Consider the following 25367-nt stretch of genomic DNA (forward strand, 5'->3'; position numbering starts at 1 on the left):
AGTATATCAGTGACTGCATTAATATCTCAATGAATTCATCTCTCTGAAATGTGCCCGATCTCTTTTCAAACACCCAAAAGATCACATTTTTCACTATGTATGAAGTGATATTAGCGCATAATGGTTTCAGTTCATGTTTCACCAGCATTTTCATTGCAGCATACACCTTTATCTGCGTGTCATTGAATCAGCGTACCAGAGATCTCTCTGCAAGTGTTAATGAAATTCTCCATTGCAATGTCTCCTCTTTACTACAGGACAGTTCATCAGATACAACAAATACATCTGTTTCCTTTACCGCTTTCAGGACATCTGAACTAGGCTAGGCATTTTGTCTCTCTCGTATAAACCAGTCGTCTATTACTGATGGGTAAGCACAGGGAAATGCTCGAACATAGTCAAAAGACAAATAATTGTTAGGGAATAGAAGTGGAAATTGGAGTGGCTGTGCAGGTCCGGTTACTTCACCGAATAGGTTATTTCTGCTGATCCAGCGTTCTTTTTTAACATTTTTGCCACCATACTCTACCGCTGCAATCAGTCTTTGGCCATTTTTCAAATAATTGTTGTCCTTCAATGACACCATAATTCTAGATGTGAATTTTCTATATTCCAAGGACCATTCAATATGTTTTAAAAGTAGTTTTGTATATCCTTCGGGAACATCATCTAAATCAAGTTCAAAGCCTGCAACACAGTTTTCAACTGCTTTGGAATCAGTCGTTGGGTAAATTTCAAAACACTTCACTGTTGGCTGAACAAACATCGTATCCATATCCCTTTTGCATGAAACTGTCATCCCTTCACCACGACTTCCAGCAACAATAATATTTATGCTTTCCGGCCAGTTTCTATTCGCTGCCCTGGCCAAACAATCGGCTGCATTATCATATATTTTGACCCTTTTCTCCACAAGCGCCTTTGTATACCCGAGTTTGTCGAGGGCCTCGTTATAAAAGGAATTTGGTAACCATTTCTTTCCATTTAATAATTCATATCTAGTTATCAACTCTTCTGATCATCTAGGGCACAAAATTGGCGCAATTTCGTAACATACGTTGCATTTGTTACAAGAATAACATCAAGTAACATATCGTAACACTAAGTAACATGAACAAAGATCATGACTGTAATATCTTTTACTGCCCCACTTCTGACTGATTTAAGAAATCGACTACAAAAAGACACCTATTCTCAAACAAACGTAACTTAAGTAACATTCATGTAACGCTCCTGCAACACCCTTGTTACATCTATGTAACACTACTAAAGGCCTTTTTTGGCCAAATTTATGAAATGAGGTGTAACATGTGTAACATTTTAACTACAAAATGACGCCTCTTCCGGGACACGCGTAACATAAGTAACATCCATGTAACATCCTTGTAACATCCTTGTTACATCTATATAACACTACCAAAGACGTATTTCGGCCGAATTTAAGAAATGAGGTGTAACATGTGTAACATTTTAACTACAAAATGACGCCTCTTCTCAGACAAGCGTAACATAAGTAACATCCATGTAACACCCTTGTAACATCCTTGTTACATCTATATAACACTACTAAAGACGTATTTCGGCCGAATTTAAGAAATGAGGTGTAACATGTGTAACATTTTGACTAGAAAAACACAACACTTCTGGGACACACGTAACATAAGTAACATCCATGTAACATTCTTGTAACATCCTTGTTACATCTATATAACACTACTAAAGACGTATTTCGGCCGAATTTAAGAAATGAGGTGTAACATGTGTAACATTTTAACTACAAAATGACGCCTCTTCTCAGACAAGCGTAACATAAGTAACATCCATGTAACATCCTTGTAACATCCTTGTTACATCTATATAACACTACTAAAGACGTATTTCGGCCGAATTTAAGAAATGAGGTGTAACATGTGTAACATTTTGACTACAAAAAGACGCCTCTTCTAAGACACACGTAACATAAGTAACATCCATGTAACATCCTTGTAACATCTATATAACACTACCAAAGACGTATTTCGGCCGAATTTAAGGAATGAGGTGTAACATGTGTAACATTTTAACTACAAAATGACGCCTCTTCTCAGACAAGCGTAACATAAGTAACATCCATGTAACATCCATGTAACATCCTTGTTACATCTATATAACACTACTAAAGACGTATTTCGGTCGAATTTAAGAAATGAGGTGTAACATGTGTAACATTTTAACTACAAAATGACGCCGCTTCTGGGACACGCGTAACATAAGTAACATCCATGTAACATTCTTGTAACATCCTTGTTACATCTATATAACAATATTAAAGACGTATTTCGGCCGAATTTAAGAAATGAGGTGTAACATGTGTAACATTTTAACTACAAAATGACGCCTCTTCCGGGACACGCGTAACATAAGTAACATCCATGTAACATCCTTGTAACATCCTTGTTACATTTATATAACACTACTAAAGACGTTTTTCGGCCAAATTTAAAATATGAGGTGTAACATGTGTAACATTTTAACTACAAAATGACGCCTCTTCCGGGACACGCGTAACATACGTAACATCCATGTAACATCCTTGTTACATCTATATAACACTACCAAAGACGTATTTCGGCCGAATTTAAGAAATGAGGTGTAACATGTGTAACATTTTAACTACAAAATGACGCCTCTTCTCAGACAAGCGTAACATAAGTAACATCCATGTAACACCCTTGTAACATCCTTGTTACATCTATATAACACTACTAAAGACGTATTTCGGCCGAATTTAAGAAATGAGGTGTAACATGTGTAACATTTTGACTAGAAAAACACACCACTTCTGGGACACGCGTAACATAAGTAACATCCATGTAACATTCTTGTAACATCCTTGTTACATCTATATAACACTACTAAAGACGTATTTCGGCCGAATTTAAGAAATGAGGTGTAACATGTGTAACATTTTAACTACAAAATGACGCCTCTTCTCAGACAAGCGTAACATAAGTAACATCCATGTAACATCCTTGTAACATCCTTGTTACATCTATATAACACTACTAAAGACGTATTTCGGCCGAATTTAAGAAATGAGGTGTAACATGTGTAACATTTTGACTACAAAAAGACGCCTCTTCTCAGACACACTTTACATAAGTAACATCCATGTAACATCCTTGTAACATCTATATAACACTACCAAAGACGTATTTCGGCCGAATTTAAGGAATGAGGTGTAACATGTGTAACATTTTAACTACAAAATGACGCCTCTTCTCAGACAAGCGTAACATAAGTAACATCCATGTAACATCCATGTAACATCCTTGTTACATCTATATAACACTACTAAAGACGTATTTCGGTCGAATTTAAGAAATGAGGTGTAACATGTGTAACATTTTAACTACAAAATGACGCCGCTTCTGGGACACGCGTAACATAAGTAACATCCATGTAACATTCTTGTAACATCCTTGTTACATCTATATAACAATATTAAAGACGTATTTCGGCCGAATTTAAGAAATGAGGTGTAACATGTGTAACATTGTAACTACAAAATGACGCCTCTTCCGGGACACGCGTATCATAAGTAACATCCATGTAACATCCTTGTAACATCCTTGTTACATTTATATAACACTACTAAAGACGTTTTTCGGCCAAATTTAAAATATGAGGTGTAACATGTGTAACATTTTAACTACAAAATGACGCCTCTTCCGGGACACGCGTAACATAAGTAACATCCATGTAACATCCTTGTAACATCCTTGTTACATTTATATAACAATACTAAAGACGTATTTCGGCCGAATTTAAGAAATGAGGTGTAACATGTGTAACATTTTGGCTACAAAAAGACGCCTCTTCTCAGACAAGCGTAACATAAGTAACATCCATGTAACATCCGTGTAACATCCTTGTTACATCTATATAACTTATTAAGGCGTTTTCAGCGATTAAGAATATGAGTGTTAACATGTAACATTTGGCTCATAAAGACCCTCTTTACTACACATTTCATCAGATACACCAGTAATCATTTGTACTCCTTGTTTCAGATCATTAACATACTATGGACTTTTGTTCGGCTCGATTAAAATTATGAGGGTAACACGGTAACTAACATAGTAAAAGACGATATTTGGGACACGCGAATAAAGTAAATTGAGTGCTGCAGTCCGTTATCACATGGATTTCACACTTCATTTTTTAAATTTTGCCGACATACGTCTAGTCAATGAGTTTTGATTTCAATGGATTTGTTTCAGGCATTAACTAGATGTGAATTTTATTTCCCAGGCTTCATAAGTAAAGTGGGTTTGTATTTTCGGCTCTTAAATAGTTCAAACCTGCTTACACATTTCATTCTTAATATTGTTGGGAAATAAACACTTCAGTTGTGAAAGATGTATCCATTATACCTTTTCATGAAACTTCATGTTACGGTGTCCTGAAAATATATTTTGTTTGAGTTCTATTGTCCTGGCTAACACCTCATTTCTAAAATTTTTGGACCGTTTTAAACGACTTTGTATGAGTTTGTCAGCCTGTTAAAAGGAATGTGTAACATTTTTCATTATATTACATATTGTTACGATTGTCTGATCATGTACAAATGAGTGTGTCACACAATTGGCAAAATTTTAATTGCCAAATGCTTCTCGAAGTGAAACCCACCGATTCACGTTCACGGCATCATTCAGGCCTGAAAGAAAAGTTAGAAGTATTCAGAATTATCGCCATTGTATGTTGCACGCCCTATCCTCCTCTGCAGTTATCGTGATATTAACGTTTTCAAATTAAAAAAGAGAACAAAAAGGTATAGACACTTACGTTTTTTCAAAACTACCATCACATTTCTTCTTAAATTTGACTAAACAGTGGTTTTACGCATATAAAATATTTTTGCACAAAACCAAATTTTCTGGTTTAAATATACAGTATGTTCATGCTTTTTGTGATGTTTTAAAATGTAGTAAAGTCTTAAATTGGATAAATGTATAAGATGGTTGAAATCATTTTGTATTTATATTTCTATGTCATTCAAAGTACAGTTGTTTAAATGTTCGCCTACTTTTGGAAATGCACTTAAGGTAACGTGTATAATGTTCACAAAATATGCTTTGCGTTGGTGGCGTAACTATGAATATTTTGACAACTCATAAACATACACAGTTTCTTTAGTGTCCACGATTTTTTCTGACTTTTACCACAACAGTTTTATAATGCAGGTCACCAACTGCTGAAAAAATCATTATACACAGAGGTATTTAAATACTTCTTGAACTATCATTTATGGAAGTCATGTAAACAAACGAATCCGACTAGTCAGATGCTTTACTGCATCTTTTACTACTATATCTCTCAATAGAAGACTAGATTTGGCGGAGAAATGTCTTGGAGGTCTGTCAAAATATTCCCTTTTTGTTTTATACCGGTAGTTAACAAGTAGCTTTGACTAATATCAAAATTGTTAAACAAATATTCAACGATCAAAGTGTATCAGCTATGCAAAGTTACTCTAATTAAGTATCCATTGTATTAATAGTGTCGTGTCTATCGTCATGTACCGAAGTTTAAAATAAAATACTTCAAATTGTCTAGATGGGCAAGTGATTAGAAGTCAGCAAGTAGGTTCCTTTTAAAGAAGATCATTTTATATGCATTAGTAATGAAATACCGGCGCAATTACAGTGTTATCTGTATTATTTAGACTTAATTTCCGTCAAGCAATTATTAAGTGGCCTGATCAAATTTACTTATTTTCAATGGACAAACTTCACCAAAAATCTAAAACATTTTTAATTAGTTGAGATATTCAGGTGTTATTTTCAGCAGATATTGTAAGGTAAATAAACATTAAAATGACAGTATATCAGTACACTCTTATTAATACTGAAAGAGTGGTACACTCTCAAACAGGGAAAATGTTCAAATCATTAAACAGAAAAACACGCTTATCTAATACAAAGCAAAATGTGAGTCAGAAGTTTTTTTTTTCCTCCGTCATTTTGAAGTATTTTACTTATTGAAAATATTTAGGGAAATTAAACAAACTTTATTTAATTTCAGTTAGTATTGTACAATATTATTTACTTAATTATTTTCCGTATGTTAGTTTCCGTGCTCGTGGTAGTCTAATACTAATAACATTTATTCGTTCACCCCTTGAACATAGCCTTAATTTGCCTACATTTAAAACACTTTAGTACACTACTGTAAAAGACTGAATATGTTTCAGCCCTGACTTTGAAATGAACCCGGGACCCCTCACACCTAAGGTGGACACTCGCTATAAAAGCTATCTCAATAGCAAGGAAGTTTATTGCACCCTATAACTTTACTCGAAATCCAAAAATTTGAACCTTTGTGGGACATTCGTTTCAAAGTGTTAACTTATATCTACTCGTGAGTTGTTTACGTTGGGCGCTAATGTAACTGAAAATATTTCAGCCGTGACAGGGAATGGAACCAGGGACCTCTCACACCTAAAGCTAGCTCAATAGCAAGGAAGTATAAGTACACTCTAATATTCTACCCTACTACAGTACAACGTATTGTTTATACCACTAAGGATTAATTTGTTTTGGTCCTAATACGTTGTTTTATTTCATGTTTACCGCTTTATTGTCTATGTACCATACGAAAGATCGAATTGTTTAATCATTTTGTTAAAGAACGATATGTTAGGCTGGCCAAGTCAAATATGCTATCCTCTTTAAATTAAGTTATTACTATTATTATTATTATTATTATCATTATTATTAGTAGTAGTAGTAGCAGAAATAGTAGTGGTAGTGGTAGTGGTAGTGGTAGTGATAGTGTCAGTGGCAGTGGCAGTGGCAGTGGTAGTGGTAGTAGTAGTAGTAGTAGTATCTATACGTTGTCATTTCATACAAAAGCTAGAGAAAAACATATACACCATTATTATGTAGAAATTCTGAAATCGCCACAAATTAGGAGCTTCCAGGGAAAAACGCTTAACCATAATAATCAAACAATATATACAGCGAGGCTTGGTAGTAATGACCCTTGTGAGCTTTTGTGTAACTCAAACCAGTTGTATAGGATAAGTAGTACAGATCAAAGAATTTGACATATCAAGGTCATGACTCCGCTGAAAATCATGTTAGTGCGGGGGCCAATAAGGTCTACCATGCATCCCCCACCACCACCCCCGCAACACACACACACACTAGACATTTTTTCATATGTACCAGATTGTTCGACAGGACGAACTCTTTCAAAATAAAAAAATGTTCCCATGAAAAAATCTCTTTTCAACTGTATATGATTTCCCTGTTTCCATGGCAACCGTTCATTTTTAAAAGGACAACCATATAGATGATAATAATTCCTTCTTTGTGGTTACGGCTTTAAATTAAATTTAAAACCAGTTATTGATACAAAGAAAACTTTCATTAATAGCACGCTTGTTAAATCATTTGAGATCATTTGAATGACTTAGGTATCATTTAAAAGACTTTATTTAATGTCGTTTTATCTTTGAAACGGTACGTTCTATCTGTATAATTAAGAATTCTTCTGAATATTATTTAGTTGTATGAAAAAGTAATCAAAATCTCTCTATTTCTCACCTGCATTTACTAACGTATTGACCAACCGCCTATATCATAATAGGGAATCACACGGAGCTTGGATATGATAAAATAGTTTTTCACATAGGACTTTGATTATGACAAGTAGACACCATGCCTTGGCGTGACAGCATTGTTTTTAACATAGTAAACACTATTGACAAGTAATAGTACCATGAAATGTCCCGACTTAAGACAGCTGTAGCGTTCCATAGTAAATCCCCTGTTGTAAATTTATAATGACAAGCTGCAATTTTCGTTTCATTTATGTATTTTTTTTATTTACGGACTATATATTTGTTTCATGTTCTGCATTTTTAGGCTTTCTGGATTGAAAACATTGGTGTGATTGAAACATGGAAATTAATGTAGTGAAAGAAAAGAGGAAGCTAATTAAATATCATTTCAAATAAAAACAAAAATAAAAAGCTGCTTAGGAAAATATTGAGTTAACTTAAATATCAGATTAATTATGAAGAATATATTATAAATTAAATTAGATTGTATTACAAATTTAGATTATTATAATAAACGATAGAGTATTATCAAAAAAGCGTTTCAGTCTTCAGTATGTGTGTGAAATATTGTTTTGTCAAAGAAACAAACAAAATTCAAATCAGAATTAATTTTAGACATTCGGTAATTATGATACTTTGACACGACTACTTTTAAACATTATTCAGGTAACTGGTGAAAAGTTATGCCTTGCAAAACTTCGTACATTTGTACCAAATGCATTTACGGAATTAAATTGAGCCACGCCATGAGAAAGTCAACATAGTGCGTTTGCGACCAGCATGGATCCAGAGCAGCCTGCGCATCCGCGCAGTCTGGTCAGCATCCATGCTGTTCGCTTTCAAAGCCTATTGCAAAAAAGCATTTAGCGAACAGCATGGATCCTGACCAGACTACGCGGATACGCAGGCTGCTCTGGATCCATGCTGGTCGCAAAGCCACTATGTTGATTTTCTCCTTGCGCGGCTCAATTATTAGCGAAGTGCCAGCAGATTAGCGTACGTTTCCTAAAAGAATTCGATTTAATGCATATTTTTGTTAAATTCAATGATTATGTAGCATTATGTAGATAAATACGTTAATTATTGAATTATTTTTTTCTTTGTGAAAGATTTGTAATATTGAAAATATAATGGACAACAGCACCAGCGCAATGTTACGAGACCCTGTGGAATATTGCGGACTCTGACCTTACACCTAGTGAATCACGGACTAGACTAGCCGCAACACTTGACATTTATTTCCATAAAAAAGTATTTATTCCAGAGTGTACCTTTATATCATTTCTTCCAGCAGCTGCCGAGCTATGCTATAATATATCTTTGCGCACATATATTTCAGAAAAGAAATAATTACTTCCTTATGCATATTGGGTATATTTATGATTGTGTCTCATAGACAATATTCTGTATGCAGTATTTTGACATGTTCATATCATATTCTAAATATTTTTGATATTTCTGTAGAGTCAAAATACGCCACAAAAAGTGCGATATCATAACAGACAAATATAATGAGGCTCTTATAGTACATCTGATGATTTTCATATCCGCTATCTGGAGATGCTACTCGACGTTGTGATTGTGTATAGAAAATATTACATCTTATGAAGTTTGTATAATAACACGTTATTATAGTCAGCTTTCGATATACCCTTTTACAGAAGTATCTGTAAATGTTTGTTTTTGTATTATTTTAAGACACATAACATTACTTTAGTATCAAAGTAGATTGTGTCTTTGTTGAATATTGATTTAAAGTCATCTTAACGCCTCACCAAAGGGACTGTATTTTAGATATGAAAAGATGGTATTTTGTTATATCAGTAGGAGAACCTGTAATATCCACAAGTACCAATATCTCCTACGTCTTTTCTGGTAATGAAATTGTAATGACTATCGATACATTACGCATCCTCCGTTTGTCGTATCGGCAATTATTTTAGAATAACAGTTAGGATCATAAGAACATTACATGAGAAAGAAATAACCATAGATATTGAAGCAGTGACACTTTTTTTCTTATGATGTATTGTTTTAGAAATAGAATGCCATTAAACATCTTTTCAGCACTTTACCAGCAGTGACAATTTTTTCTTATGTTGTATTGTTTTAGAAATATAATACCATTAAACATCTTTTCAGCACTTTACCATTGTTTTAGAATTCAGAAATGCATGCCGTCGGCAATATAAATAATAAACTAATCCGTCGGAAAAATAATTGAATATTCCTGCATTTCATGCAGCGTAACATGTTATAACTTAATAAATGTTCCATAGCTCTGTACAAAAGTATGCATAATAACAATTATTAATACTTTAACCACCTCGATAGCCTAGTGGTAGAGCGTCCACTTTGGGTACGGGAGGTCGTGGGTTTGATCCCCGGCCGCGTCATACCAAAGACGTGAAAAATGGTACCAGTAGCTCCCTTGCTCGGCGCTCAGCATTATAAGGGAAACTGGGAAACTGGCCTCTTCTCTCATATCCTCGTAGAGATGGATTCCATCAGTAATGATGTGTTGAGAGTGCTTAATATAAGTTGTAGAACACAATCGACCTAAAATTATTTATGTATAATTATAAAAAATTACAGTAGAGACGTTTTATTTGTGTTTTAAGAATTATACGGTGCTAGCCATACAAATATAAATACTAGGTTATATGGACAGATTCTGATACATCTATCGAATTCTACGCAGTTCGCATCATTTGATATTAAGGTTTATTTCGTACCGATAGGTTCATATATATTCGTCGCACAAACCCGAATATCCTCCAGGGATCTTCAGGGAGTGTTTTGTACACTGAAAAGCATTCCGAATAGTCCAATCTTTGCTTTTAATTTGCATATTGTCAAAATTACGGTATCTAAAAATCTAAAGTACACTTATACAGATATTTTGATCAAACTTTGATCGAGTCTTACGATGTTTCCCAACATGTAAGATAGCCAAAAGTGTTCTCCAGTGTCGCTGCATTATATGATAAATGAAACTTCAGCGCTTTATAAACAAGTCCAGTTGAAATATAAAATCAGCTTCTAAGCTGGTTTGTATATGCCGTGCGAAGTTTTAGTGTACTTTTGATGCATATATTGTGATTCTCAGAGGAAGGCTTCAGACAGTGTTCTTATAAGTTAGTTTATACTAATCTATTTTACCTGTTGTGAGTGCTATAACTTCTGAGCCTAACTTTTGTATAATTACCTAAATGAATTTATGTATGCTTTTTATATATATGTGAATAGAATGTTTAACAGGCAGACCTCAAATATTATCATAAAATGACTGTTTCTGTCTATATATTAGAAAATGGGGTACTGTTTCAACAATACCGATACGAATGGGATCTTTTTTTCACCTGAATACAGTTTAAACTCGAAAGTTTTACTTCAAGAAATTCGACTTGAAAGGATACTTTATGCACGTATTTCACGTATTTTTGCAGTGAGATTTGAGATTATGTTCGAGATAGCCGGTATTCTGAGAAAAACCAGTTCGAGATATTGAGTTTCAAAGGTATTATATAGAATGCATATCCACTTTCGGGTATATGGGGTTATCGCTAGTTGTATACCTGCTCTGACTTATCAAAGACACCCAACACACCCATCCTATGGTCATGAGTTTGATCCCTTGGTGAGGTATATGTTGTCTTTGATGACATGATGGAGGACATTGTGTCCGACATCTTTTCATCCTTCACCTCTGTTTCACTTGAAGAAGTTGGCAGTTACTTGCGGAGAACAAGCTAGTATTGGTACAGAATACAAGTACACAGGATAGGTTAACGCCCTACTATAACCGGAAAACTGTTGAAAAATGGTGCTAAACCTAAATCAGACAAACTGAACCACCCAAGGTTGTGTAATATCGGATTGGATACTCCCCTTCTATCTGTCTGTAACAACCTTGTATGCTTAGCTGCCACATTTCATGATAGATTTGACCATTATCTTATGACATGCCAGCTATAATGCAGTCAACACTATAAATAGAATATTTTTGTGTGAGCAGTGCCTATTTGTACGTTAAACTCGACATTCCTATTCAAAGGATTTTTTTCAAACCTGTTCCTGGTAGTCATTTAACATTTGAAAATTTGTATAGAGGGAAATGAAATTCATCTAACCAATTTGCAAGAGTAATGGCCCTTTGATGTTTCTGCAGAATACATCATAGGATTTAATAAAATCTGAAAGAAATTCTTCGGAAGCATACACTACAAGCTAGCAAAATAGTAGCAGACTGTGTTTGACTTAGTTCAAGAGAGGTTATGAAATGTGCAACACTCCTCGCACATCAAAACACTGGGTAACGTTCAACAGTTTTTTTTCTCCGGTGAAAAACATTAGGTTATTGATCTCCCACCCTCCGATAGTCGGCTTCCCCCTAGATTCCATGCACAAACAAGGAAGAAAAGACTGACCAGTTGATTTTTTTCTTCCCCGGTTAGTTCTATTTCCTTATTGTTTCATTTTACAAAAAAAAAAAAAAAGAAAGAAGATACGAAAAAAATGTTTTCTTTCCACCTTTGTTACTCGTGTTATCCTTTTGTTTTCCTTTCACAAAAAGAGGAGAAAAAACAAACCAGTATGTTTAATAGCTATTAGTTTCTGTACATACTAGTAAACAAAGGAGAAAACATAGACCAGAAAAAATAACTGACGAATGTTTTCATCCCGATGATTAGATTTTACACCCTGATATATTTCTTTCAGAAAATGGGAATAAAACAAACAAGTTGATCCCATAACCCTTTCTTCAGCTTTTGTATACAACAGGGGAGTAAAAAATGACCATTTTTCTTCAACCCCTGGTAATTACTTTTTTAAGTTATTGTAAACAAAAAAGGGGTTGAAAAGTTAATATGACGGGGGAAAAACTGACTACAGTCGAAACTCGGTATCTCAAACTCGCTTACCTCGAAATTCCGCTTAAGTCGAAGATTTTTTAAAGTCCCGTCAAATTTCCTTCTTTATATATGTAATTCGGCTTCGGTTACGTCAAAATCTGACTTACCGAGACTCCGGATGTGTCGAAAGGGATTTTCAGTCCCGTCAATAAAATTCAAGTGCATTGTAAACTCGGTAAGTCGAAGTGAGAAAAATATGCGATAAAATTTCACACATGTCATTATGAATGTGGTTGGTTTTTAACACATGTCCATGTTTATTGCCTAACATATCAAAGGTGCGGCGATTATCAATGTGAGATGACATCATACTTGTTTGCACGTGCCATTATGATAATTGTTTGATGTAAACCTTAGATTTCTTTAATCAGCAGTCATTCGTTTTTGAAACGTTACGAAAATTGCTTTTAATTTAAACTAATTAATTAATTAGTTTAAACAGTTGGGATCTTTAATAAGGATTAATTAGAGGTAATGGCGATGAGATTGTAAAAAAAATAACTTCTTTGGGGAAAGCATCATTCGTTCAAATGTCAGATCAAAATTCTGCTAATCCTCCGGGAGAGAAACATAGTATAAAAAAGAAAACTTGATTCAAAAACATATGAGGTTGGTATCATTTTTATTTTTCAAAAAACTGAAAACCTTGATAAACAAAAACTGTACGGAATCCTGTACGCGTGCCGACAGAGTATACACGGCATTTAGGAAACAGCTTTTATTTTTTATTAAATCATTTGGAACCGTGTACTCATTTCGTCCATATACGTCCCTCCTCATAACTCGAATTTCGGTTATCTCGAAATAAAAAGCACAGTCCCTTGAAATTCGAGATACCGAGTTTCGACTGTAGTTGGTTCTTTCTACCATGGTGTAAACATATCTACATACCTGAATAATGGATAAAATTATAAAAACGCAATAACAAGGGTAAGATATTCAAAACATTAAAAAATTCTTGCTAAAATTTGTAGAATATTTAACCTACAATAAAAGTATGTATTGAATGCCTTTGCTGGAGACAGAACAATAGGAGACACGACATAAAGGGTCCAACAAAACAGGACAGACCATATTTATCAAAACAACTCGGTCCCTGTGGGATGTAAGAAATGTCTGTCATTCTATTATATCAGACAAACTTAACCCTTACCATGCTAAACTTCTATAATGGACTGGTCCATCTTCCAATTTGGGCAGTACCATTTATCATTTGAAGGGGTGTTTACTAAAAATTTACTGACTGAATTGCGGACAGTGCATTTGAAGGGGTGTTTACTAAAAATTTACTGACTGAATAGCGAACAGTGCAGACCATGATCAGACTGCACGGATATGCAGGCTGATCTTGGTCTGCACTGGTCGCAAAGGCAGAATCATCTGCCGCCAGCAAGATAAGGGTTAAAATGAAAAGTGTAGATTCTGAATCCAACTGTAAATGGGCTAAACACAAAACATGCGAGCTATCTGAAAAAAGTTAGGTCATAACCTTGAGACTTGCCATGAATCAGAGTCTTAAGAAGTTTGTAAAATAACAAGTTATTATAGTCAGCTTTCGCTACAGTACCCTGTTATAGAAATATCTTTAATTTCTCTGTATTGTTTAGTATCAAAAATCGTGTGTTTGTTGAATATTGAAAATATTAAAGCTGTTAAAGCCTCACCAAGGGATATACATTTTAGATATGTAAATATGGTATTTTATTCTATCGATAGCAGAATATCCAAAAGTACGAATATCTCCTACGTCTCCTCTTGAAGTGACTATCGGTAAATTACGTATTTTTCATTTGTCATATCGGCATTTTCCGGTATTTACGGAAATTGAAATGCAACTTGAGCTACTTTACCTCTTATAAAATATGAAAATGCCTAAGACGAATGTGCAATTGCATTTGAATCGTCTGATTTCCATTATGTATGCACTACCTTTAATTTATTTAGAGGAAAAATTACTTCAGAAAGAAATGTCCTCTCGCTATTGTAAGAAAAACATATTTAAGCTATTCTTACTTTTATTTCCTTTTCTTGAGTACGGGAAGAATATTAGTTTTATGTTACAATAACTACACACTTACAGTTACTATCTATGTTGCAGTATAAGAATAAATATATTTACTTTATACTTCTGAGTGTTATCAAAAAAAAAAGAATTTTTAACATATGCCAACCGCGACATAGCGGGGACATTCTGTGGAATGCAGTTACGTGGAACGTCACGTGATGTTACGCGGGCTATTGCACGGTCAGACCAGGTTGATCAGTTCTAGGCTGTACTTACATACAGCCAAATATATTTTCTTCACTTCAAAATGGACGAAAGGATGGAGCCAGTTTTTGCAAAGAAAATAAAATAAAACAACGCCGACCTACTGAAGGAGATGGAAACACTCAACAGTCAGATGATTGCTCGAAAACATATTTCTTACTCAAATGTTCTCCCTAAATGTAAGCGCAAAAGCAAAAAAGGGTCTGCCTTTGGAACCATTACAGACCAAGATCAGCTTAAACAACCGTGCACTGTTCGCTATTCAATCAGTAGACTTTCAGTGAACACACCTTCGAATAATAAACGGTACTGCCCCAAAGTGAATGATGAGCCATTGTTAGATAAGGGCATTATATCGGAAGTTTTTAAAAAACCTAAAGTGATAAATCCACGGATGGTAGCTAACAATCGGATAAGCAAACAAACCAAGATTAGTCCTAAATTGTAGGCATATGGATCCTCATTTGCATAATATTCAAAATAAAGCTTCAAGACAGAAGTGTCGTAGAAAGTTTGTTTGATAAAATTCATTCCGTTTTGCTTTCATTTGATATCGCCACAGCAGGCAATGTATTCAGTAAAACTCAGTGGGTTCTTGTAAACTATTGGTGCTCTTTATATTTTAAGGTTGTTTCCTTGTTAGACGACGCTATAGGCGGAGAAATCGATTATGTCAAAGCACAGAACAGAATCACCGCTGGCAACATGGTTAGGGTACCTATCTAATTTCAAAAGCAATATTTATTTATATTCACGGAACAAATAGACCGGCTAGAAATTACTATAAATCCTGTGAGTTTTCAGATTCAAAAAAGACAATTTTTGTTAATGTCAAATTTCTGGCATCACTCGTCGAAATGATGATTTCTTTATAAAGTGTTCTCGAAAGATCGTATCTATTATGACCAGTTATTTACAGAAATTCATTATCAATAGGGTTAGTTAACAAAGACCAAGTCAAGGTTGCTTCAAAGGCATTTGATGAATTACTATCCTGGTGCAGAAATGCACAATCTTTCAACGATAAACGTAAACGTTGACGTTCAAATATATGTTCGCGCAATATTTTTCAGCAATGATTCGAGATCTGCTTGCCTTGGATATGTAGAAATTCCATCTAGATCGGTAGTCAGTTAGACCAGTTGTTTTATATTTGTCCTAACGGAAAATGGTAGGAGACTGTTTCCGGAAGCAAACGCATGTACAGTAGATCCGGAGTATGTCCCCACTATAACAAAGTTATTCAAGAGGCACACAGGTTTGGCCATTTTTTTTTGGTCGAGTTACAAACTTTCGAAGGTGAACTGTTCTTCTGTTCCTACATTTGACGCAGAAGACAACTTAACGTACTTGAATACGAATAAGAGTTTTCAGCTTCATTAAGGCTAAACATGTTGGTGCCTCCGGATGTGGACAAAAGTGCAGAGTCTCCGGAAACCGGTTTACTACTGACGCCCGCAAAGTGGGTATACTTTCAACGCCCCCGGAAGTAGGTATGTTACCGACACCCAAAGAAACTCCTGTTGGTGCGATATCGTCGTCCTCGGAAGAGGGCGGTACAGGTTGACAGGTAAAGCCCTGTAAGTGGGCTGTATTACATGGTCAACAGATAGAGTCCATGGTAGCGGACAGTTGCATTCTTTATACCAATTACTATTTAAAGGGGTGTTCAAGGAACAGCAAAGACAGTACCACTGCGGCCAGCAGGATAAATGTTAAGGGTTTACTAGAGAAAGATAAGAAATTGTGTTAAAGTAGGGCTAGAGAATATTGTAAACACTCAAGTCCATTGCACCTGGTTTTCACGTTGTCCATTGTACCTGGTCTCAGAACGACGTCTTAACTAATTTAAAAGCAAAACACAACTTCCCGGTAACATTTTGTACGATGCAGTGACGCGGGACGTCACGTAATGTTAGGCGGGCTGTTGCACTGTCTGCGGCGTGTAAATCAGTTTTAGGCTCCATTTCCATACGGCCACACGTATTCTCGCCATTCAAATTTGGATATGGTCTTTAAAAATGCTGAAACAGTACGATTATGATAATACTATCTCAATGTATGCCATTACTTTGAAGCTATATTGAATGCTTAATAGTTACACTTTTCAGAGTTATTTTTAAATCAAATTATTATGTTAACACAATTTTCATTATTTGTCAATAAAAAGCAAATCATGCTCACTGAAAACTGGAGTTTGTCTTTGTTCTTTATTAGTTTCAGACTATGTTACATTTGTATAAACTCTATTGACATATATATATATATATATATATATATATATATATATATATAACTCAGTAATCTTTTACTACATAGTTATGGTGGTTTGTGAGTAAAAAAACAACGTGTTCTTTCGTCTGGGTCTGCAAACATTTCAAAACTGCATGAATTGTCTTATTTATCTATTAAAGTTCTTAATCCATCCACATTTTATCATAGCTAAGCAGAAATCCTTTCATTAACTGACTTAGGACTTCTTCATCCGCCATTGTTTTCAGAAGAGTGAATGCACCGTAGGGATTTGTCTCTCTTATTACAGGTAACAAGCGTTTAAAATACACCTGAATAATTTCTTCGACCTTCTGTGTCAAATGAAATGAATGTTCAAGTTCGTCAAATTTATGCGGTGGAACAGAGATGACTGCCAGATATAACATGTCCGTCAGTTCCCTAAATAACAATCTGTCTTTAAGAGCATCTCCCGATAATTCTGCCATTTTGTATACCAAAGGGCAACGTAGTAGAACAGTTGAATCTTCTGTAATCAAAATATTGAGATGCTCTTTCAAAGCACATGCTTGCTCTTGCGATAACTTTCCTCGTAGCAAATTTCTTGACGGAATTGTATAATTTAGAAGGCATCCCACGGTTACACAATCTTTCAAGTATATCAGTGATTGCAATAATATCTCAACGAATTCGTTCCTCTGAAATGAGCCCGATCTGTTTTCAAACACCCAAAAGATCACATTTTTCACTATGTATGAAGTGATATTAGCGCAGATCGGTTTTAGTTCATGTTTCACCAGCATTTTCATTGCAGCATACACCTTTATCTGCGTGTCATTAAATGAGCGTACCAGAGATCTCTCTGCAAGTGTTAAAGAAATTCTCCATTGCAATTTTTCCTCTTTACTACCGGACAGTCCAACAGATACAACAAATACATCTGTTTCCTTTATTGCTTTCAGAACATTTGAACTAGGCCAGACATTTTGTCTCTGCCGTTTAAACCAGTCGTCTAATACCGATGGGTACGCACAAGGAAATGCTTGGACATGGTCAAAAGACAAACAATTGTTTGAGAATGGTAGTGGAAATTGGTGTGGCTGTGCAGGTCCGGTTACTTCACCGAAAACGTTATTTCTGCTGATCCAGCCTTCTTTTTTAACATTTTTGTCACCATTCTCTACCGCTGCAATCAGTCTTTGGCCATTTTTCAAATAATTGTTGTCCTTCAATGATTTCATAATTCTAGATGTGAGTTTTCTATATTCACAGGACCATTCAATATGTTTTAAAAGTAATTTTGTATATCCTTCGGGAACATCATCTAAATCAAGTTCAAATGCTACAACGCAGTTTTCAACTGCTTTGAAATCTGTCGTTGAATAAATTTCAAAACATTTAACTGCTGGCTGAACAAACATCGTATCCAAATCACTTTTCCATGAAACTGCCATGCCTTCACCACGACTTCCAGCAACAACAATATTTATGCTTTCCGGCCAGTTTCTATTCGTTACCCTGGCCAAACAATCGGCTGCATTGTCATATATTTTGACCCTTTTCTCCACAAGCACCTTTGTATAGCCGAGTTTGTCAAGGACCTCGTTATAAAAGGAATTAGGTAACCATTTCTTTCCATTCAATAATTCATATCTAGTTATCAGCTCTTCTGTTTCCATCTAACAATAGCTTGAGGCACGGAACGTGATGTAGCTCAGGAGTTATATAAAGATGGAAAACTGCTGTCTAAGAGTAGATCCCACTGATTCACATTGGCGACACCATTGAGCAGTCCTGAAAGAAAGGTTCGAAGTATTCAGATTCATCTCCATTGTGTGTTACACATATCCACCTCTGCTGTGACCATGATATTACATGGCGACTTTCTAACTTTTGAAGACAAAAGACTGGTATTGTTTCTCCACGGGCGGACTAGAGGCTAGAACCACCGACCTACCGTTAGGCTGCTGAATGGCTTCCTCCCAGGCCGAATTCTATGTCCTTTGTAGAATTCGAAATTTAATTGGTGAAGGACAAGTGATTAGAAGTCAGCAAGGTGGTCCACTTTAAAGAAGATCACTTTACATGCAATGGTTATGAAATACCGGTGTGTAGAGATATAAACATATTTTCTGTATAATTTCGACTTAATTTCCGTCTAGTAATATTACAAAATGTCTTGTCGAAATACCTTTATATCATAAAAATATTTTGTTAAGTTTGTTATGGTACTCGAAGGATTTCCTCGTTTTTCGCAATTGTTTTCGGAACGGAAAATGGATAGCTGATGAAAATACCAAAGATGTTACAGAAGTCGTCATTTCTTCCGAATTTAGTTCCCATGTTTACGCATCCGCAAAAGATGAATGTTTAATATTTTCGCCAAATTTGTTTTAAACATTTGCGTACTACCATTCTTCTTACGAAACTTGTTTCGATTTACGAAATCTTTCGAAAACAGTATATATATATGAAGATATGTCATACTAAAGTTATTTGCGTCTGTTTGCCAGGCGGACTAAAATCATCAACAGTTCATCAATTATAAGAACATAAAATTATGAGTGTTTCTGATCAGATTTTTCCGTGTTATATACCCCAGTTTGTTTATAAAACAGATTAGGAGAAACAGTGTCGAAAAGACAATATTAAAATTTAATAAAACCTCTGTTTTTACTAATTGTAGCAAACATCAATATAAATATAAGATTTAAGAAAGATAATTAAAATATTTTGCTTAAGGGACAGATTAAAGAAATGTATCTTGTAGACACTTTACAATTCACCATTTGACCCGACATTAAACTGTACCAGTATTGATTGCAACGTCTGATTCCAGCCTTTGTAGTAACTGTCTAAAAATCTAGTTTTAACTATCAGCATGGTGGACACGATTGGTTTTACCTTTGTGACCAGTAAGATCTTGATCAACATGCACATCCGTGTTAATCATGATCTGCACTGTTTGCTATTTAGCCAGTAACGTTTGGTAAACACCCCTTTTAAAAGTCAATTGTACAGTCCAAAGTGGAAGGCGGACAGGCTCATTATAAAGATTAAACATGGTAAGGGCTGAATATGTCTATCAATCATTGTCCATGGGCACGGGAAGTGTTTATATATTGTATTGGTCTATTTTTATTACAAACACGATGAATTGCCTTCTATGGTTCATTTGTGAATACTTTTGCATCATGGGTCTACTAATAATGTTCAAATCATTAAACAGAAAAACACGCTTAACTAACACAAAACAAAATGTGGATCGGAGGTTTTTCCTCCTTCATCTTGAGTACTTAACTTACTGAAATGTTTCGTGAAATCTAAGAGACTTTTCAATCGTACAATATATTTTTATTTTCATCCGAGGTATATTCAGTTTATTTAAGATATTTTCCGCTTTTTGCTTACTCAAAGTGCAAGGCTCCTTGACACACACAACAAACAATAAATTAAACCGACTTTAAAAAGTAGAAATGACAAAACAACGATTTGCAGAAGTAAAAAATATTTTACCAATATATGTGTAGGCATTTAGGTCAACAAAACGGTGTTTAAAAGTCATTATCTTACCTTTTAAATAAACATATCTACATTCTGCAAACGTCTAATTGGAAGTTTTGTTCAGTATCTAATACGGCTCACTTCCATATGTTCTTATAAAACATTTTGTGTTTTTTTATATCCGCTTTTTTGAGCTTCCACATATGACGAGGTATAGAAGATATTTCATATAAGCCTTTTGTTAGTCTAAGAATAATTATCGCTTACACATTTCAGCTGGTTGTATTTAAAGACCTGCTCCAGTCCTACTTTTTAACTTTAAATTGTCACTGAAAAAAAAAAAAAAAAAAAAAAAAAAACATGAAAAGTTTGACTATGAACAGTGACGCCTGTCAACATTGAGTCTATTTTATGTAAAATTCTATATAAAATACTTATGGTTTGGCGTGCTAAGTTTGGCGCGTGGCCGTTAACTGTTACTTATTGTAATCATGGGTTGCATACGTACAACAGAATTTGAATAGCCGCGGAGCAGGGCTTTAAGTAAATATCATCGATAACATATTTTTTCTCATGAAAGTATTTCATATATCTTGCATATGTCTGATATTTTGCAAGAACAATATCTAACAAATCCACTATGTCAGACAAAAAAAAAAAGAAATATTTACCACATTCCATTGTCGCCGCATTTCAGGGTTGACGTCTAATAAACAGAATACGCTCTTTGATCCAATAGCACCAGAAAATATAACATTAAATCCAAGTACAATTTTCTTTAAATAGTAATATATTTCAATAACATTTAATGTAGAAAATGTTGTAAAATCAATACACGATCCACTTACTACTATTTTCTTCCGCATCAAATACTAATCCATACACTTCAATACAGGAACCTATGAAAGATGGATTTCGCTATGTAAAAGGCATTGGTTAGTATTGTAATTTACTTCCTGTTTCAGGTTTGTGCTGCACTGCCGCTGCATATAAAATATCTTGGAAGAAGATATACGTGGTATAAAGTATTCAGTCGTTTCCGTTGCAGGTACTGAGAATCGACCTGACCTCTAAATCACTAAGAATTAGGTTTACCTGTCATAACAGCGAAAGAAACAGACATGTTTGTTGTGCTGGAAGGACTGGCTGGACATGACGAGGTACCATTGCACTGGAGAATTTGTTTTACATTGAGTGAAAGATTTTTAGTACGTTCGTTCAATGATACGTACTTTTTTAAGGTATACTTTGCGATGAAAATTTTAGTAAAACATGAACTTTAACCAATTTGCGCTGGTGTAACTTCGTACGTAGCGTAGAGATAAAATGTGACCTTTTGAGTTTTTGAAAAGAAATCATTTACATTTTAATCAGAGAGATGTTTTCAGTGAGATATTCATGTATGCGATGAAATGTTTTAATGCTTTTATGGATTCATGATGCCTTCTAAATTTTATATCCCGGAATTTGCTCGGAAGAAAAAAACAGGTAACTGTGTTCGGAGAACTTTCCAACCAAGTGCTGCTTGCCTGTCTAAACCTTTTTGGGACATTCGTGTCAATGTGTTCATTTATATCATCTCGTGAGTTATTTACGATGGGCTCTAATGTACTGAAAATAGCCATGACAGGAAATGAAACCAGGGACCTTTCATGCGTAAGGCGGACACTTTACCACATCGCTATTAAAGCTAGCTCAATAGCAAGGAAGTATAAGTACACTCTAATATTATACTCTAATACATAACAACATATTGTTTATACCACTAAGGATAAATTTGTTTTGGTTTCGGCTCTTATAATACATTTAATGATTTTCATATCTGCTTCCTGGAGATACTACTCGACGTTGTGATTGTGTATAGAAAATATTACATAGTAGCCCAAATTAGTTAGAATAATTATATTGTCTGACATAAAAAGTCTTATGAAGTTTGAAAAATAACACGTTATTATAGTCAGCTTTGGCATTTAAAACGTTGCTAAATTATATATGTGTATTATTATTATTGTATGTTTGTTATTGTCATTCATATTCTAAAATTCATTATTGTTATTCTATATTTCGTTATTCTTAGTGTACCTTTGATATTGTTATTCAATGTCGTGTCATTCATATTCTAAGTCTTACCATTGTTATTGTATGTGTCGTTATTCTTATTGTATGTTCGATATTCTTATGGTAAAAGTCATTATTGTTATTCAATATTTCGTTATTCTTAATGTATCTTTGATATTTTTATTCAATGTCGTGTCATTCATATTCTAAGTAATACCATTGTTATTGTATATGTCGTTATTTTTATTGTATGTTCGATATTCTTATGGTAAAAGTATCATTGTTATTCAATATTACATTCTATTCTATAAAACGTGTTATTCTTATTATATGTTTGATTGTTATTTGTACTTATGCGTGCATAGTCATTTTTTTCGCTTCTATTTATTTATGGGGATATCCCCATATAAATAGAAGTCACAAACCATAATAAAGCAACGCGACGCTTTACAAAAAAATATGAAACATATAATAAGAATAACGACGTTATGTAATATAGAATCGTAGATATTGAATAACAATGATGACGACATTGAATAACAATAACAAACATACAATAATAATAATATACATATATAATTTAGCAACGTGTGACATGCCATAGTCTGCTTTCGATATACCCTTTTTACAGAAGTATCTTTAAATGTTTGTTTTTGTATCATTTTAAGACACATAACATAACTTTAGTATCAATTTAGATTGTGTCTCTGTTGAATATGAAAAGATGGTATTTTTCTTCTATCAGTAGGAGAACCTGTAATATTCACAAGTACCAATATCTCCTACGTCTTTTCAGGTAGTGTAATAGAATTAACCCTTTAAAGCTTTTAGACAGTAATGCATGTAGTGATAGTAGTAGTGATAATAGGAGTGACAGTAGTAGTGACAGTAGTAGTGACAGTAGTAGTGACAGTAGTAGTGACAGAAGTAGTGACAGTAGTAGTGACAGAAGTAGTGACAGTAGTAGTGACAGAAGTAGTGACAGTAGTAGTGACAGAAGTAGTGACAGTAGTAGTGACAGAAGTAGTGACAGTAGTAGTGACAGAAGTAGGGACAGTAGTAGTGACAGAAGTAGTGACAGTAGTAGTGACAGTAGTAGTGACAGAAGTAGTGACAGTAGAAGTGACAGTAGTAGTGACAGAAGTAGTGACAGTAGTAGTGACAGTAGTAGTGACAGAAGTAGTGACAGTAGTAGTGACAGAAGTAGTGACAGTAGTAGTGACAGTAGTAGTGACAGAAGTAGTGACAGTAGTAGTGACAGAAGTAGTGACAGTAGTAGTGACAGTAGTAGTGACAGTAGTAGTGACAGAAGTAGTGACAGTAGTAGTGATAATAGTTACTAGCAGATCTGAGCGACCTGCTATTTCCGTTCAGAGCGTCGGTTCTATGTCAGGCTGTTAAGATTTCAGGCAGCTCAGGACTCGATCCTGGTGAAATTGACAGGGAAACAAATGCGAACATTTGTATCATGTTTCAGTTAAAATTGTAATGTATTTGAACGGATCATGGCCTGTATCAATCATGAAGTATATGAATCTACTGACTTGAATCGGGGTGTTATAATGAGCTAAATGTTAAAAAACAAAGACATGGACAATATTTATTGTGTAAGCTTTAATGCAAAACAAAATTGAAAATTCCGAGATAACTTTGTTGCGTCATACCTTTTGTTTAAAGGAACATTTTTCCTAAATTTTGTAAATTGTGAGCATCAACTGGATTATCTTGAAAAGCAGTAATTAGACGTATTACGGAAATGAACAAGATGGAGATGGGATGATTACAGTCGAGTATATGCTTCCTTAGGTAAGATTTTGACATTTTACTTTTACGCAGAAACAAGCATACTACAGAATATAATTTAAAATGTTACTTCATACACAAGATACCGTTCACTCATGGTATGATTAACGTTTCCATACGTCAGATCCAGGACTTACCATATACTATTCGGATAGCAGACCATATGTCATGACTTCCGGTCTGCTAAACATGTATGCACTTCACCCTAGATTCATGCTTAAATTGAAAACATGTGTGATTCCTGTCCGACTACAAATCCAAGCGTTATAAGTTTAGTCCTAAAATAGCAAACATTGTATAATTTATATCTAGACCGCGAAAAAAAAGTTCTGGAACAAAAACGTAGTTACTCTCTATCTTGCTCTATCTTCCCACTAAAGCACTTAATCGCATACATCATGCCAATTTGGGTTCAAGTTTTACTTTGTACGTAGAATTCTTTATGTGGTGAAGCAATCAACCTGGCTTAAGGGAATGTCTGTGATCGTACCAAATACCCGCGTGTGAAATAATGCTCGGAGGAACACCTGGGCTCTGTTCACAAAGAAAAGCTGGGAGGTCGCCTCATGACCTATAAATGTGTTAATGTGACGTTAAATCCGATCAAAGAAAATAAATGCTTAACAATATTCTAAAGGAGTCGCATACTTGCGTAACCGATGGCGACTATAAATACACGTAAATACATTCAAACAAACATGATCAAATAAATGTCATTGATGTGTAATCCATTACAGTTTTATTGTTAAGTACTGGTCAAGCTTATCTCAAATCGCTTCGTGGGTTGATATATAGATAAGGCAATTTATAAATTAATAAAGTTCATCATTCCTGTCAAGTTTAAATGTACGATTAAAAGAGCAAACTCATACAAATTAAACATTAGGGGTACTACTAATACGGAAAATGCGCGATTTTAAGGCTCGTTATCCACTGAGATGTAGCCATTTGTCATGAAAGTCTGAAGTACAGGGCA

At 34.7% G+C, this 25367-nt stretch overlaps 2 protein-coding genes across 5 annotated transcripts in view; one reads left to right on the plus strand and one right to left on the minus strand.

Moving 5' to 3' along the window:
- The window catches only part of LOC123542724 (uncharacterized), a 32177-nt gene extending 10795 nt beyond the window's left edge, over positions 1-21382 (minus strand). Inside the window, exons 1-3 of one of the 4 annotated variants that reach the window (XR_008368647.1) lie at positions 21202-21382; positions 20600-20859; positions 13131-13416 (exon numbers count right to left, since the gene is read on the minus strand). Coding sequence is in view for 2 of the 4 variants with exons in the window: in XM_053531595.1 (XP_053387570.1) it covers positions 17212-18705 (1494 nt within the window). In the remaining 2 variants the exon portion in view is untranslated. Of the gene's footprint in view, positions 1-13130; positions 13417-17096; positions 18821-20599; positions 20860-21201 lie in introns of those variants that run through there. The other 3 variants (XM_053531595.1, XR_008368646.1, XM_045328687.2) reach the window with 3 other exon arrangements.
- A 269-nt stretch (positions 21383-21651) lies between these two features.
- On the plus strand, positions 21652-23931 carry LOC123541903 (serine-aspartate repeat-containing protein C-like). Its single transcript, XM_045327525.2, has 2 exons — positions 21652-21690; positions 23413-23931. Exons 1-2 carry the CDS (start codon positions 21652-21654, stop codon positions 23929-23931), a joined length of 558 nt encoding a protein of 185 aa, XP_045183460.2.
- The last annotated feature ends 1436 nt before the right edge of the window (positions 23932-25367 follow it).

Source organism: Mercenaria mercenaria, chromosome 19 (assembly GCF_021730395.1).
Source record: "Mercenaria mercenaria strain notata chromosome 19, MADL_Memer_1, whole genome shotgun sequence".
Lineage (NCBI taxonomy): Eukaryota > Metazoa > Mollusca > Bivalvia > Venerida > Veneridae > Mercenaria > Mercenaria mercenaria.